Source organism: Euprymna scolopes, chromosome 28 (assembly GCF_053919585.1).
Source record: "Euprymna scolopes isolate OS-2025 chromosome 28, ASM5391958v1, whole genome shotgun sequence".
NCBI lineage: Eukaryota > Metazoa > Mollusca > Cephalopoda > Sepiida > Sepiolidae > Euprymna > Euprymna scolopes.
Window position 1 is genome coordinate 26,569,437 of NC_136509.1, and position 17,228 is coordinate 26,586,664.

The 17,228-nt window shown below is 33.8% G+C and overlaps 5 protein-coding genes across 5 annotated transcripts in view; 3 read left to right on the forward strand and 2 right to left on the reverse strand.

Moving 5' to 3' along the window:
- LOC145249518 (epoxide hydrolase 4-like) overlaps positions 1–17,228 on the forward strand; it is a 142,404-nt gene that overhangs the window by 26,993 nt on the left and 98,183 nt on the right. The gene's annotated exons all lie outside the window — the stretch shown is intronic.
- LOC145249515 (histone H4) lies at positions 114–708 on the reverse strand. The gene has a single exon (XM_080111130.1). The coding sequence runs from the start codon at positions 706–708 to the stop codon at positions 397–399; it is 312 nt and encodes a 103-aa protein (XP_079967256.1). The 3' UTR covers positions 114–396.
- Positions 956–4,307, forward strand: LOC145249511 (histone H3). The gene has a single exon (XM_080111127.1). It carries the CDS (start codon positions 956–958, stop codon positions 1,364–1,366), a length of 411 nt encoding a protein of 136 aa, XP_079967253.1. The 3' UTR covers positions 1,367–4,307.
- Positions 5,195–5,598, reverse strand: LOC145249512 (histone H2A-like). The gene has a single exon (XM_080111128.1). It carries the CDS (start codon positions 5,596–5,598, stop codon positions 5,221–5,223), a length of 378 nt encoding a protein of 125 aa, XP_079967254.1. The 3' UTR covers positions 5,195–5,220.
- On the forward strand, positions 5,905–6,775 carry LOC145249514 (histone H2B, gonadal-like). Its single transcript, XM_080111129.1, has one exon. It carries the CDS (start codon positions 5,905–5,907, stop codon positions 6,274–6,276), a length of 372 nt encoding a protein of 123 aa, XP_079967255.1. The 3' UTR covers positions 6,277–6,775.

Genomic DNA, 17,228 nt, shown 5'->3' on the forward strand with positions numbered 1-17,228 from the left:
TTTGTTGTATATGTTGTAAGATACGAAACGACGGCTTAAATTAAATACACGAGATATTTCTTCCATTACATCCGGTCACGTGTCATATCTGTCCTGGTCGGCCATTTTGGGTACTCTCGTCTAGGTCGACCAAAAGTCCATTAAGTTCAAATAAAGCGTGTTTGAATAAAACTTATATAAAAAAAAGGTTCATTCTATACGGTTTTGACCATCCGTAAATAAAACTTCCGGCAAATGGCTTTGTAAACAACGGATGACGAAAGTTAACCATAACCGAAAAAAAAAAAAAAAAAAAAAAAAAAATGCATAATTGCAGTTTGGATAAAGACTTTTCGGAAAAAGTTGGTGGCCCTGAAAAGGGCCGTTGGATTGGATTTTCGTCGTTAGATGAGTAGCTTAACCTCCGAATCCATAAAGGGTTCTTCCTTGTCTCTTCAAAGCGTACACGACATCCATCGCGGTGACAGTTTTCCTCTTGGCGTGTTCGGTGTAAGTGACGGCATCACGGATGACATTTTCAAGGAAAACTTTTAGGACACCACGAGTTTCTTCGTAGATCAGACCAGAGATACGTTTCACACCACCTCGACGGGCAAGACGACGGATAGCGGGTTTTGTGATACCCTGGATGTTATCACGAAGTACTTTACGATGACGCTTAGCACCTCCTTTTCCTAAACCTTTTCCTCCCTTTCCACGACCAGACATATTTAAGCAAGTGTTCACTTTAAATATAACGTTTAGAAATACTCACAATGCAATATATATACGTCATGTCACTAAATTCAGCGGACGTAGTTGAAAGCATAACACGTCATTCCTATTAGCCAATGAGAAAAATCAAAATATTTAAACATTTTGCGCGCACCTAACAAAGGGAAAATCAACGGGCTTCATCAGCAGCAGCAGTATAAAATGGGCATCGCGCGATTTTCGAATTACTTTTTACTTGAGAATGGCTCGTACTAAACAAACTGCCCGTAAATCCACCGGAGGAAAAGCTCCTCGTAAGCAGTTGGCCACCAAAGCCGCACGTAAAAGTGCTCCAGCCACTGGTGGAGTGAAAAAACCCCATCGTTACAGGCCCGGTACTGTAGCTCTCCGTGAGATCAGACGTTATCAAAAATCCACCGAACTTCTCATCAGGAAACTTCCTTTTCAACGTTTGGTTCGTGAAATCGCCCAAGACTTCAAAACCGATCTCCGTTTCCAGAGTTCTTCTGTGATGGCTCTTCAGGAGGCCAGTGAAGCCTACTTGGTTGGTCTTTTCGAAGACACGAACTTATGTGCCATCCACGCCAAACGTGTCACCATAATGCCGAAGGACATTCAGTTGGCTCGTCGTATCCGAGGCGAGAGAGCTTAAATCTCAACACTTCTCTTCAAACGGCCCTTTTCAGGGCCACCATATTCTCCCGAACGTTTTCTCTAATTATAATATGCGTGTTTGTTTTGTTTTGTTTTACTGTGCTTTGTATGTTGGTGACGTGTAAAATCAATATATTTCGGGTGCGAACGTGTCCTGTCGATTAGTGCTGTATACGGGAAGATGATCAAGTATAACGTTTCCAGATTTTATAAATCTAGAGAAGGAAAATAAAATTCTATCGATTATTTTGACCAAGAATAATTGCGCAGTGTATTCAGTGTTAATATATGATTGTGAATGTCTATCTCATCCGTCAATTAGATGGCTAGTACTTCAGAGTGAGCGTGGACCATGGGTAACTTTTTTTTCTTTTAAAATGGCTACTCCTACTAGCGCTGAGTTCTCATGTTTATTTAGGCAAATGTAATAAAATGAAATAATTTAGCGGGGAAAATATTAAAAGCAAGTAAGTAAATACAGTATCAAATTGAGGATTGTATTGCTGTATAACACAGCAGATTCGAAAAAGTTGTCAAAAAAAAAAATGTTATCAAGGGCAAGATAAGTTACTTTTCTACCTTACTGGATAATTTTTTAGTGTCATGTAACATGTTTATTCAGCTCGAAAAAGTGTTTACCGATGTATTCGAAAATACCAAATGGCGGGACACTCTTAAACTTTGAAAAATGAGTTTAAGAAATAAAGTGTTAAAAACTCGCTCAATATGTTACCATGACATATTCGGTGGGTTTTTATCAGTATTTTGTCTATTTTAGTTTTAGCTAGTTTTCCCAAGTTTACCAGAGAGTGCCGCTGCCTCGCCAGTCGCAATTTTCAAATACACCGTTAAACATTGTATGTTTTTCGAGCTGATATAAAGTTTACATTCAATAAAAACTTTTAAAAAATTATCCAGTTAGGTAGAAACGTAACTTCTTTTGCCTTTGATAACATTTATTATATATTTGAGAACTTTTTTCGAATCTATGTACATTAATACAAACCCTCAAAGTTTAATAAAGACATAAAATAAAACTATCGAAAAGGTGTTTGTTTGGTATTATTATACAAACACCGTGACAGGGTTAGGGTTAATTCGCTGTCACGGTGTTTGTATAGTTTTACCGTTTGTTTTACTGTACAGATTCGAAAAAGTTGTCACAAAAATAAAGAACAAATGATACTTGTACAGTTTAGTCAAGACATTAAAAAATGAAAATACCGAAAAGTCTAAATTGTATGTATTCGTTATAGAACGAATTCTCCGAAAAAAATTAATTTCATCAAGTAGTATTTTCCTTACAGCGGAAAAAACGTGAGAGCGCGTTGAAGGCGGCCATCTTTGATTAAAAAAAAAAAAAAAAAAAAAAAAGTTTAAATTTTAGAAATACCAAAGGGAGATAACTCCAGTTTTTAAAGCGCTGATACCCCTTCCCATCTTTAATATTAGCTTTTCCTAAAAATCGAAAATTTTGCTCGTATCAAATTTTTTTTTTTCGCTGTAAAAAGAAAAATAAAATACTTTGAAATTATTTTTCAGAACTTCTATCCATAACCGATATATACGATTTGAACTTTTCGATATTTTCAGTTTTTGATATCTTGACTAAACTGTACAAGTACCGAACAAATAAATGTTATCAAAGGCAAGATAAGTTACTTTTCTACCAAATTGGATATAATTTTCGTGTTTATATTCAGCTCGAAAAAGTGTTTACTGATGTATTGGAAAATTCCAAATGGCGCCCAACTCTCTCGGAGACGGTAAGTTTGGGAAAAGGCAAAATACTGTTAAAAACCCGCCGAATATATGTCAGCCTATGTCATGGTAACAGTATTGTTGTTGTTTTTTTTTTTTATTTATTTATAACTCCTTTTCCCAAACTTACCGCCTCAAAGAAATTACTACACAATAATATCTCACTTTTATCGACTTTTTTTTTTTTTTTTTTTTTTACTGTTTTACCGTACCATTTTGTCGTACTAGTGCACTTATTGATCCGTGCTGAAATAACGTTATTTAAAAAGCCATTCTTAACATGGGGAGGGTGTTTTGTACTTATTCTCTACTGTAACCTTACAATTGAATTAAAAAAAAACATTAAACTTTAATTAAGCTTAGAAATACGATTTAAAATATAGCGCGGATCATAAGTGCACTAGCACCCATTTTTTTTTTTTTTTATTAATGTTTAGTAATTTTTTTAAATATTCATAAACAGTAAAAACGTCGTCATTTAAAAAGAAAGTCGATAAAAGTGATTAAAAACAAAGGCGATAAAAGTGGGATATTATGCAAATTCGCCTAAAAAAAGTAGAATCTCATTTTACGGAATTAGCTAAGAGTGTTAATTTACAATGGCACCAAGGCACCATTGGCACTTCTGCATGTCAGTAACATGAACAGAATGCGTGTAATTTAGTTTCAAGAACCACCGACAGATGTCGTTTGTCAGCCAAAGAACCGGGGTCGATAACTATTGTTGTAATGAAAAAAAAAAAAAGTTTCATTCAACAAATAGAAATGAAAACAGTTGGGAAATTATTTTAATATTCATTTTTTTTTTTTTTTTTTTATTATTACATTTTCACCCAAAACAAGGCACATTGCCACTTTGGTGTAGGGGGCTACTATCAGGGGAAACATCTACTGGGGTACTATGTAGGGATTAGGGCAGCGAGATATTGGTTCACGTTGCACTTGAACTTATGCATGTTAGTACAGTTGGGGAAGCAGTGACCCGGAATGGAATTCCAAAGTCTAGCAGTTCTGGGGAAGAAACTACTGGAGTAGAAGGATCTTTTACATCTAGGAATCTCTACAGTGTGGGGTGGGATTTTGCAGCTTGTCGGGTCTGTCGAGGGTGTTCACGTCGTGGGGGCACAAGTGCTTGCAGTTCTTCAGAGCATTTTAAGAAAATGCTATTAAAAAAAGAATAGTCGATAAAAGTGAGATGCTATTAATAAATGTGTAGTAATGTCTTTTATTTCAATATTCATAAACAGTAAAACAAAGTCGATAAAAAACATGTCCTTTGCTCATGCGTAGGGAGAAGTCAGTGTTTTTTATGGTGTTCATTCGGCAGGGAACTCAAATCGCGACCAGTACCCTTTTGCGATATGAATCGATGAAAATATCGAAAAATTCTATCCGTTATGGAATGAAGTTCTCCGAGAAAAAAAAATTGTAAGATTCAAAAAAGTTGAATAAATGTATTCAAAGGCAAGTTGTTTTATTAAGATTTATTCAGCTCGAAATAGGGTTTACAGATGTATTGGAAAGTTAAAAATGGCGCCGACTCTTGACACGGTAAGTTCGGGAAAAGGAGTTAAAAATAAAAGTGTCAAAGAGTCGGGCATCATTTTTAATTTTCAAATGCATCAGTTAACAAGGCTTTTCAAGCTAAATAAACACGTTACATCAAATAAGACTAAAAACATCGGTACTAGTGCAGAGAGTGATCCGGACGTTAATAATGTCATTATTTACCAAGTCATTCTTTAACATGGGGAGGGGAGGGTATTTTGTACGTAGTCTTTACTTCACTCTTAAAATTGAAAAAAAAAAAAAAAAACTTGAATTAAACTGGCAACTAGGATTTTTAAAAAATGCGTGTATCACTCTGCACTAGCATCTACTTAGGTAGAAAAGGAACTTATTTTGCATCTGATAACATGTTTGACAACTTTTTCGAATCTGTGCGTAAAGTAATAGAAACCCTAGTATTTTATAGATAATCGCTAGACGTTAAGAAATCGCATATTTAAAGCAAGATCGACGAAAAAAGATTTCCGGATTATGTGGGTGGCCCTGAAAAGGGCCGTTTTGTTTTTGCTTGCAAAGTACAATTTACTTAGAGGCTTTTTGCGTTTTCTTGGGGAGAAGGACAGCTTGAATGTTGGGAAGGACACCACCTTGGGCAATGGTTACTCCGGACAAGAATTTGTTCAATTCTTCATCATTACGGATGGCCAATTGCAAGTGACGGGGGATGATTCTCGATTTCTTGTTATCTCTTGCAGCATTTCCAGCCAACTCAAGAACCTCAGCGGCCAAATATTCCATGACGGCAGCCAAGTATACGGGAGCACCGGCACCAATTCTCTCAGAATAGTTACCCTTACGGAGGAGACGATGGATACGACCAACGGGGAACTGAAGTCCGGCTCGGGATGAACGAGTCTTACTCTTTCCCTTTGCTTTACCTCCTTTACCACGACCTGACATTTTTTTTTAGAAGAAGATGTGCTTTTTCAAAAACTCAAACGATGAATACTTTTAAAATACCCGCAACTTGCTTTAAATACGCACACATCGGCTCCTGGCGGCTGATGATTATTTTACCACTAAAAAAAAACGGTTTTAAGTTTATAATAGATTTTTGTGTAGTTTTGCTATTTTCTAGCCAATCAAATGCGAGAGATTTGAGTGTGAAGTTTGATTGCTGCTGGGAGCCGGTCTGTTTCATATAAAATGGAAGAGAGTGAATTTGTTTTCATTGTTGTTTTTCTGCTGCTGCTGTTGAATTAAAAAATGGCTCCCCCAACTGAAGTTAGCAAGAAAGGCGCTAAGAAAGCCGGTAAGGCTAAACCTGCCCGTGATGGCAAGAAAAGGAAAAAGAAGAGGAAGGAAAGTTATTCGATCTACATTTACAAAGTAATGAAACAAGTTCATCCTGACACTGGAATTTCTAGCAAAGCCATGTCTATTATGAACAGTTTTGTGAACGATCTTTTTGAGAGAATCGCTAATGAAGCCAGCCGTCTGTCCCATTACAGCAAGAAACGAACCCTTAGTAGCCGTGAGGTCCAGACCGCTGTCCGTCTCCTTCTCCCCGGTGAGTTGGCTAAACATGCTGTTTCTGAGGGAACGAAAGCCGTCACCAAATACACCAGTGCCAAGTAAAAAGCATTTCTCCGAAAACAAAATTCCCAAACGGCCCTTTTCAGGGCCACCCACTTTTTCACGATTGTTTCTTCACTTTCTATATTTTCATGCGGTTAAGTATTTTTAGAAATGACTAGTGTTCTAATTTTCATCGTTTCTAGCCTTTAAACTTTGGTTCGTAACCAAAGTTCAGATTTCCATCTACTCGTTATTGTAACTAAGGTAAACGTGTTTAATTGCTGACTCCAATTAGGTTACCAGACTGTCTTCCAGAATAAAAACGAAACATTGATAACTACCCGAATTCACACACGAAAAAAAAAAAAAAAAAACTGTTTAAACAGCTTTTTATTTTTCTTAGTCCTGGCCGTTAAAGTTCCAAAACGGCCAGCATCGTCTCTCCTGCGCGTAACATTTTATTTTATTTGTGCTAGTGCACTAGGTGTATCAGGAATTTGACACCCCTAACACGAAACTGCGAATAAAATTAAAAAAAAAAACTCTCAATTTCTCTTTTCAATGTGGGTTTTTTTATTTTCTTTATGGATTATACTTCCAAAATAAACTATTAAAGTTGTATAAAGTAATATTAAAAAAAACAAAACTAGTGGAACTAATTGAATTTTACGAGTTTAATATTTTCAAACTTTAAATAGCTGTACTTTGGGTACTGGTAGCTGTTTTAGTTCCATGCCGAACACCATAAAAAAAACTGAGTTGCATGCGCAAAGAACATGTTTTAGTTGCCATATTCTCTACTTTAACCTTACAATTGAATAAAAAACAAACTTAGAAATACGATTTAAAATATAGCGCCGATCATAAGTGCACTTGCACTACTGCACTAGCACCCTTTTTTTTATTTTTTTTTTTTTATTAAATGTTTGATTTTAAAAAATTCGATAAAATTATAATTAATAAATGTGTAGTAATTTCATTTATTCATAAACAGTCGACTTTTTTAAGGTTTTAACTTTTTTGTTTTAAATTTGAATGTATTATTTATTGACCCTTTTCTCTTCAATTTGTGATATATAAGATTTTGGTACATAAATTTACTTAATACATTTCAAAATGGGAGGCGTGAATTATTCGACCCCCCCCTGTCTTTCCAAGCTTATAACTTATCGAAGAATGTAAATCAAGCCCTAATTTTCTTTTCAATTAAAGGCTTAACTTTTTTTTTTCCTTGACATGGGTGTCACCACTTATCAAGGCCCAGAGGCTACTCGAGGATAAGGGTTAATAGGTATACATTAGTCATTGTGATTTTAGCATAGTAAACAGTGGGAATTTTGTAACTTGGATTACTTAGGGGGGACGATTCAATTACTTGTTCACATTGGACTTTTTTTTTTTTTTTCCTCTCATAGGTATCAGCACTTTATCAAGGCCAAGAGGCCACTCAAGGATAAGGGTTAAAGAGTGTACAGTAGAAATTGGACAATATAATAATCATTAGTAATGAAGATTTGTTAAATTTGATAACTTATATGGAACGGCTCATCAAGAACTTATTTACGTTAGACTTGAAGACAACCATATTGTAGTCAGCAGGAAAACGGAAGACAATTCCACAGGCGTGCAGTTCTAATAAAAAAGCTTTGTTCATGGAATCTACGTTTAGGTTTAGGCACAGATAAAGAGTGGAGGGAATTATTGATAGTGTTTACAGCTAGACGAGTGTTTCTTGTGAAAGTTTTGCGAGGGGGGACCATAGATTGAAGCTCAGTCGAACACTTTCCATGAAAATAACGATACATCAGAGACAAACTCGCAACATCTCTTCTGTGAGATAGAGGTTGCAAGGAAGAGAAAAGGACATCTCCTACGAGACTACAAAGTCTATTTTGAACTCTATCAAGGCAGGACAAGTCCTTTCTAGCAGCTCCTGCCCAGATGTGGCAACAGTATTCCATCCTTGGACGTACCTGGCTCTTATATAGATAGAGAATGCATCAGCAGTGAGATATCTACTGGATCGATAGAAAGATCCCACCATTTTTCCAGCGGCCTTGGCAACAGATTTAATGTACGTGTTCCATTTAAGATCAGGAGTAATGGTCAAGCCCAGAAGCTTGTCAAAATTTAAGGCCTCCTGAAGACGAGAGCCATTCATTTCAATTGATGCCAGATGGGGATCAGAATGTTGATGATGTAAAGAGAGAAGCTTGGTTTTAGATGCATTAAAAGTAACCAGCCACTCCTTTCCCCATTGTACTACATGCTCAAGATCAGAGGAGAGAGAATTGGAGAGAACTTGGTAGTGTCGTCAGCATAAATGTCTACAAATGATGTAAGGATGTGATTTGGAAGATCATTAATGTAGATCAAGAAAAGAGTTGGGCCCAGGATGGACCCCTGAGGGACACCGGCATTAATACTGTGGGCCTCTGATTTTTGCCCCTCAACTACTACTCTTATGAACCTATCAGAAAGAAATGATTTAATAATTGAGAAGATATTTCCAGCTATACCATAGCTAGAGATCTAAAAAAAAAAAAAAAAAAGTTTTAAACTTCAAATTTACAGGTAAAAAAAAAAAAAAAAAATTTTTTTTTTTTTTTTTTTTTTTTAATTTGAATATTATTGACCTTTTCTCTTCAATTTGAGTAAATTATTTACAACCCTTTACGGGTTTGTATTACTGTACACAGATTCGAAAAAGTCAAAACAAATATATAACAAATATCAAAGGCAAGATAAGTTACTTTTCTACCAAACTGGATGCATTTTTTTTTTGTTTTTATTCAATGTAACATGTTTATTCAGCTCGAAAAACATACAGTGTTTACCGATATATTGGAAAATTCAAGATGGCGGCCGATGCTTTCTTTAACACGGTAAGTTCGGGAAAAGGTGTTATAAATAACAAACTAGACAAAATACTAATAAAAACCACCGAATATGTCAACCTATGTCACGGTAACATATATTGAGCGAACTTCTAACAGTATTTTGTCTAGTTTATTATTTATTACACCTTTTTCCAAACTTACCGTGTTAAAGAGAGAATCTGCCGCCATTTTGAATTTTCCAATACATCGGCAAACACTGTATGCTTTTCGAGCTGAATAAACATGTTAAATTCAATAAAAACGAGAACATTATATCCAGTTTGGTAGAAAAGTAACTTATCTTGCCTTTGATAACATTTATTTGTTATATATTTGTTTTTTGACAACTTTTTCGAATCTGTGTGCAGTAATACAAACCCAAATAACCCACTTTTAACAAATTACGAGATTTTTATATTCGCAGTTTCGGGTTAGGGGTGTCAAAAATTCTGATACACCTAGAACACCGACCACTCTAATGTGGTTTATAAAGGTAATTGAGGTCGCTGACAACGAATCTGATAGTCAAACTTGGGGAAAATTTACCGTTTGCATGGTATTTACCCCTGAACCCACGAACTACTTTCCACCATTTTGCAGCTTCCGTTTACGCTACGCGCATGCACGCTGTAGCATAAACGACGCCACCAAGCAACATCACATCCGCCCTCCCCCCCCCCGCTCGTGCCCTCAATGTAAACAGTAAAATCTTCGGAAACTGTTAAATGGTGTTCTAATTGGTAAATGTCGGTGGGGTTTGTATTACTGTACACAGATGCGAAAAAGTTGTCAAAAAACAAATATATAACAAATAAATCTCATCAAAGGCAAGATAAGTTACTTTTCTACCTAACTGGATATATGTTTTGTGTTTTTATTCAGTGTAACATATTTATTCAGCTCGAAAAACATGCAGTGTTTACCGATGTATTGGAAAATTCAAAATGGCAGCCGACTCTCTCTCGGAGAGGGTACGTTTGGGAAAAGGTATTATAAATAATAAACTAGACAAAATACTGTTAGAAAACAACCGAATACATGTCCACTTATGTCACGGTAACATATATTGAGCGAATTTCTAACAGTATTTTGTCTAGTTTATTATTTATAATATCTTTTCCCAAACGTACCCTCTCCGAGAGAGAGAGTCGGCTGCTATTTTGAATTTTCCAATACATCGGTAAACACTGCATGTTTTTCGAGCTGAATAAACATGTTACACTGAATAAAAACACAAAAAATATATCCAGTTAGGTAGAAAAGTAACTTATCTTGCCTTTGATAACATTTATTTGTTCTATATTTGTTTTTTGACAACTTTTTCGAATCTGTGTACAGTAATACAAACCCTGTCGGTGCGTTACTTACGGAAAAACGTTTAACTAAACTGTACTTTTCTTTAACTGTACCTATTTACTATGCCTCCCCACGGGACAGAGTTAGACACCAGGGTCGTTTTTTAACGTGGAGAAAAGGTACAAAAATAAAAATTGTCTCAGTGGTGAAGGATTTCTCTTTCACCGAAAGAGAACAAGAAAATGAAGTGCAGACTGCAGCATCTGAAGAACAGATACTACACTTTGATCTTGTCCAAAAGGCGTCATTAAAAAAATGTCAGTCCGTAATTTTTTGATTGGTACGCCATGTGAGAAGGAAGTTTGCTAGGTGAAGCAAGCCGTCGTCGGAAGCTGCAAAATGGAAAGTTGTTCTGAGGGTTAATACCATGCAAACGGTAAATTTGTCCCAAGTTTGACTATCAGATTCGTTGTCAGCGACCTCAATTACCTATAAAAAACAAATTTGTGTTCTGTAGTAGCGGATCTGGATATTTACCTTTTAAATGACGTTTTACTGTTTATGAATATTAAATTAAAAGAAAAAAATGTCTCCATTTTATCGGCTTTTTGTTTTTTAATAGCATTTTCTTTTTAAATGACGACGTTTTACTGTTTGTCTCACTTTTATCGACTTTTCATTTAAAAAAAATGTAAATATAAGAAAATATTACTAAATGTGTAATTTCATTTATTTCCATATTCATAAACAGTAAAACTTATAAAAAGTCGATAAAAATTCATGATCGTTTAGTTACTATGGCAACTAAAACATGTTCTTTGCGCATGCGTAGGTAGAGGGAGAACGTTTTTTCTTTTGTGTTCGGCATGGAACTAAAACCGCTACCAGTACCGTACTTTGTTCTATTGATTCTATATTAACGATATTTTCAGGGTCAATGTGAAATTTCATGCTCTTTCCAATAAACCGAATATAATTTAGACAAACTTTTAAATTCACCCCACCCCATTTTGAAATCTCTATTAAAAACTCAGTTTTATATATCACAAATTGAACATAACAGATCAGTAGGGTTTGTATTACTGTACACAGATTCGATAAAGTTGTCAAAAAACAAATATAGAACAAATGTTATCAAAGGCAAGAGGAGTTACTTTTCTACCTAACTGGATATATTTATTTTTCGTGTTTTTATTCAATGTAACATGTTTATTCAGCTCGAAAAACAGTGTTTACCGATGTATTGGAAAATTAAAGATGGCGCCTCACTCCCCCTAACACTGTAAGTTTGGGAAAAGGTGTTATAAAAAAAAAATACGACGAATATGTCAACCTATGTCACGGTAACATATTGAGTTTTAACAGTATTTTATCCAGTTTTTTATTTATAACACCTTTTCCCAAACTTACCGTGTTAAAGAAAGTCGGACGCCATCTTGAATTTTCCAATAAATCTGTAAACACTGTATTGTTTTCGAGCTGAACAAACATGTTCAATTGAATAAAAACAAATCATATCCAGTTAGGTAGAAAACAAACTTCGGGTTTGTATTACGATACAGATCCGAAAAAGTTGTCACAAAGCAAATAGATAACAAATATCAAAGGCAAGATCAGTTACTTTTCTACCAAACTGGATAATTTTTTAGTGTTATTCAATGTAACATGTTTATTCAGCTCGAAAAACTGTTTACCGATGTATTGAAAAATTCAAAATGGCGCCCGGTTCTCTTTTTAACACGGTAAGTTTGGAAGAAGGTGTTATAAATAAAACTAGACAAAATACTGTTAGAAACTCGCTCAATATGTTACCGTGACAGTTTGACATATTCAGTGGGTTTTTAATAGTATTTTGTCTAGTTTATTATTTATAACACATTTTCACAAATTTACGGTGTTAAAGAGAGTCTAACGCCATTTTGAATTTTCCAATACATCGGTAAACACTGTATGCTTTTCGAGCTGAATAAACATGTTACATTGAATAAAACAAAATATATCCAGTTTGGTAGAAAAGTAACTTCTATTGCATTTGATAACATTTGTTATATATTTGTTTGACAAAATTTTCGAATCTGTACAGTAATACAAACCCGATCAATAAATATATTCTAATTTAAATTTTTTGGAAATTTACCTCTGAAGTCCCAAGTTTAAAACTTTTCTAGGGTTTGTATTACTGTACACAGATTCGAAAAAGTTGTCAAAAAACAAATATATAACAAATAAATGTTATCAAAGGCAAGATAAGTTACTTTTCTACCTAACTGGATATATTTTTTGTGTTTTTATTCAATGTAACATGTTTATTCAGCTCGGAAAGCATACAGTGTTTACCGATGTATTGGAAAATTCAAAATGGCGCCCGACTCTCTCTTTAACACGTTAAGTTCGGGAAAAGGTGTTTTTATAAATAATAAACTAGACAAAATACTATTTAAAAAACACCGAATATATGTTAAGTTATGTCACGGTAACATATATTGAGCGAGTTTCTAACGGTATTTTGTCTAGTTTAATTATTATTACACCTTTTCCGAACTTACCGTGTTAAAGAGTCGGCCGCCATTTTGAATTTTCCAATACATCGGTAAACACTGTATGCTTTTCGAGCTGAATAAACATGTTACATTGAATAAAAACACGAAAATTATATCCAGTTTGGTAGACAAGTAATTTATCTTGCCTTTGATAACATTTATTTGTTATATATTTGTTGACAACTTTTTCGAATCTGTGTACAGTAATACAAACCCCTTTAATAAAATAAAAAAAAAAGTCCTTGCTCCTTTAAGTGAGAAAAAAAAATTAGGGTTTGAATTATTTTTCGAGTACTTATAAGCTTGGAAAGACGGTCGAATTATTCAATATTTTTCACGAAGTATCTGACAAACCTACTAGTGCACTTATTGATCAGCGCTATTTTTTAAATCGTATTTCCAAGTTTAAAGTTTGAATTTTTATTCAATTGTAAGGTTACACCCTCCCCATGTTAAGAACGGCTTTTTAAATAACGTTATTTCAGCACTGATCACTAAGTGCATGAGTACCATTTTTGATTTAAATACGTTGGCTTACTTAACTCTTATGAATATTAAAAACACGAAAATTAAAAACAGGCTGACGTACACGAGTGCTGTGCTACACCTCTAGCGAAATACGCAGTTCGACTTCGGAAGCAATTTTTACAAGGAAATAATTTTTGGACTATTGTCTTGTTTTTTATTTTTTAACTTCGCAAATTTTACGATTTGATGCTAATGCAAAGTGATCCGCGCTATTTTTTTTTTTTTTTTTTTTTAATAGTATTTCCATGTTTAAAGTTTTTAAACAAAAAATATTTAGGGCAAAATAATTTGTTTAGCAATAGTACCGATCTTCAAAAAGTTCTCTGGAATTTGTAACGCTAAACTTGCATTCAACCGGTTAAAGTACAGAATAGGTACAAAACACTCCCATGTTAAGAATGGCTTTTTAAATAAGGTTATTTCAGCACGGATCACCCTGCATGAATACGATTTGTTTTTGGATGGATTTTTTGTATTTTCTCCAGTTTATCGCCGAAAATTGAGGGTTTTTTTTTGTTTTGTTTTTTTTTTTTTCGCACCTGTCGTGATTTTCATCAGGAGAAATCGCTATTTTAAACTGACCGAAGCAAAGCACGAAATTAAATTAGATAATGGTGTTTCGATTTCATTTAAATTTGTTTCCCCTTCAAAGTTGCTTTAAAGTTTCATTAAAATTCGATTAAATTTTATAAATTTAATGTTGCTGTCATTACAGAATTGTTTTAAAAATTATAGGTGCAAGTTTATAAATGGTAATCTTTTTTACTATAAAAATCTTTAATGTACGTACTGCATGAAAAGGTCATTCCAAAAATCACGTAAATCGATCAAGTAGTTTTATTTAAGACAATCGGTACTAGTGCACTTATTGATCCGTGCTGAAATAACCTTATTTAAAAACATGGGCAGGGGAGGGTGCTTTGTACCTATTCTGTACTTTAACCGGTTGAATGCAAGTTTAGCGTTACAAATTCCGGAGAATTTTTTTGAGGATCGGCACAATTGCTAAACACATTATTTTGCCCTAAATATTAAAAAAAATTGTAAACATAGAACAAAATATCGAAGCCGGTGATTTTGTTTACTTTATCGACATCATCTAAATTGAAAATAAAAATGTCCGCTTCTTGTCTTCATAAACTCCTCTTTTAACCTGATTGGTCAATTTTTTGTTTTCTTCGAGAGTGCTCTCAGCAGTGCTCTGCCCGTTATTTTTTGTTTTTTTTTTTTTTTGGGGGGGGGGGAGACGAATTTTCACTTTAACGAAAAAATTATCAAACAATTTTTTTTTTTTTTTCTCCTCCCTCTTCAATTGGGGGTGGTTGTGGAATTTTTATTTAAAATAAAACAAACGAAAAAATATTAAACAAGATTTGAACAAAATAAAACAAACATTAAACATTTTACATTTGTACGGATTCGGTAAAAAGTTTCAAGAAAAGCGTAATATTAATGCACATTGAAGGAAAAAAAAAACTAAATCTTAATACTTTTCTCGTTTCATTTACTTTATTTTAAATGAAGTGAAAATCCCCCCCCCAAAAAAAAAAAGAAAGGGTAGGTCACACAAGAAGCGGACATTTTTATTTTCAATTTACATGATGTCGATAAAGTAAAAATCAGCGGCTTCGATATTTTGTTCTATGCTTACAATGGTTATTATTTTTTATTAAACAAAATACTATTTAGCGCAAAATAATTCGTTTAGCAATATAAGTGCCGATGATCCGATCCTCAAAAAAAATTCTCTGGAATTTGTAACGCTAAAATCGGATTTCAACCCTTTAACCTTACAATTGAATAAAACATAACTTTAATTAAACTTGGAAATAGGATTTAAAAAAAAAATAGCGCGGATCATTAAGTGCACTAGCACCAGAAAATCAAATATTGAGACATTTTATCGAAGAAAAACTTCGCGCCATCGACTTTCCACACTAGAAAAAAACTTGGAAAATTAAGACATAAGTTTTTGAGGCTGAACACGAAAATAACGTTTAAAATTCCAGCCAACGAACGAGTAGTTTCCAATATATGAAATGTTAGTTTAAAGAGTGGGGGGGGGGGGGATCACTTTTCTATAATTTAACGTATAATGATCACCTTCTTTATGGCCACCACCACTAGTGTAAAACTTTAATTTACACCGCTGAAATACATATTTGCCGAATTTTTATTTGAGGAGCGTCAACGTGTGGGTGCTCAATTTACGTAAAATTCTTCAAATTATATGAATGTTTTCACAATTATATTTTGATAAATTTTTATACAGTAAATGTTTTGGTTTTCAAATGACATTCGCTCAGTTTAGACAATTATGGGCAGGTCTGTAGTTTAGGTGGAAAAATAATCTCGACCCATTTATCACATGAGAGGAACTAATTTCCCTAATCACCGGTACGTTACTATGCCAATAATATAGGTATTTCAGTTTTTGAAAACTGAAAAAAAAAAAAAAAAAAACTATTGCTTTTAATTAAAATAAAAACTGGTTTCGTAGGTTACAATTATGAAACGTTTAAAACAACTTGGCCTTTTGGTCAAGATCAAAGTGTAGTATCTGTTCTTCAGATGCTGCACTTCCATTTCTTGTTCTCTTTCGGCGGAGGAGAAATCCTTCACGACTGAGACAATTTTTACTTTTGTACCTTTTCTCCACGTTAAAAAAACGACCCTGGTGTCTAACTCTGTCCCGTGGGGAGGCATAGTAAATAGGTACAATTATGAAACGTTCTATTCATATTTAAATGAATTATGTTCCGTGTTTTTTTTTTTTTTTGTTTTTTTTTAATTGTACACAATGAATACCTTTTTTTAAGGATAAACAATACATAAATAAATTCAGACTAAGTTTAAACAGGTGCCCGGAAAAACTCCTACCTTTTTGCTAGGTAGGAAAACTGGTCCCTTATTGAATAAATATCGATTGAAAACATTTTATCGTTCTTGAAGATGTTTTTAAAAGGGACTATGCACCCGGCACCCCCATAATATTTTTAAAAAATTATTTTTAACTCTCTTGCTTAAAAAAAAAAAAAAAAAAACTTACGGAGTCAAGATACGAAAAACGAAACCAAATATTTATTTTAAAAAATACTCTAGTTTTAACACTTTTGTCATTACGAAACAAAAATACAGAAAACAGGTGTTATCAAAGAAAGCAACTTTATTTAGAAGAATTCAGTTTAAATAATTATTACAAAACAAAGAAAACACGGTCTTATGTAATTTTGGTACTGCGCTGAAATAATAACGTTATTTCGAAAGCCATTTTTAACATCGGGAGGAGAGGGTATCGTTTAAAAGTCATTTCGGGGGCACTTGTGCAGTCAGTACTTAAAAACATATAAATTTTTTTTTGGAGGTGGGGAGGCTCGTTTTAAAACTATATCTACCTCAGTATTTTCTTTAATTTTCGGACTTTTTTTTTTTTTTTAATTATTTACCAAGTAATGTCGCGTGCGACATTACTTGCTATTTCTTTTTAACTAAATAAACTTTAAAATAAGTTTAAACACCAAAAACTTACAAAGCTAGGAAGAAAACGAAATCAATTTTTTAAAATAAACTTTAAAATATTTAGAATATTATGGGATGTGCATTTATTACCTAAAAATATACAAATTTATTTTTTTTTTTTGGGGGGGGGACTCGTTTTAAAATTATATCTACCTTAATATTTTTATTTTTGAGCAATTATCGAGACTCCTAAGACGTGATTCTCTTATGGCGGACATTTTTTTGTTCATAAGTAACACTCGGCATTTTT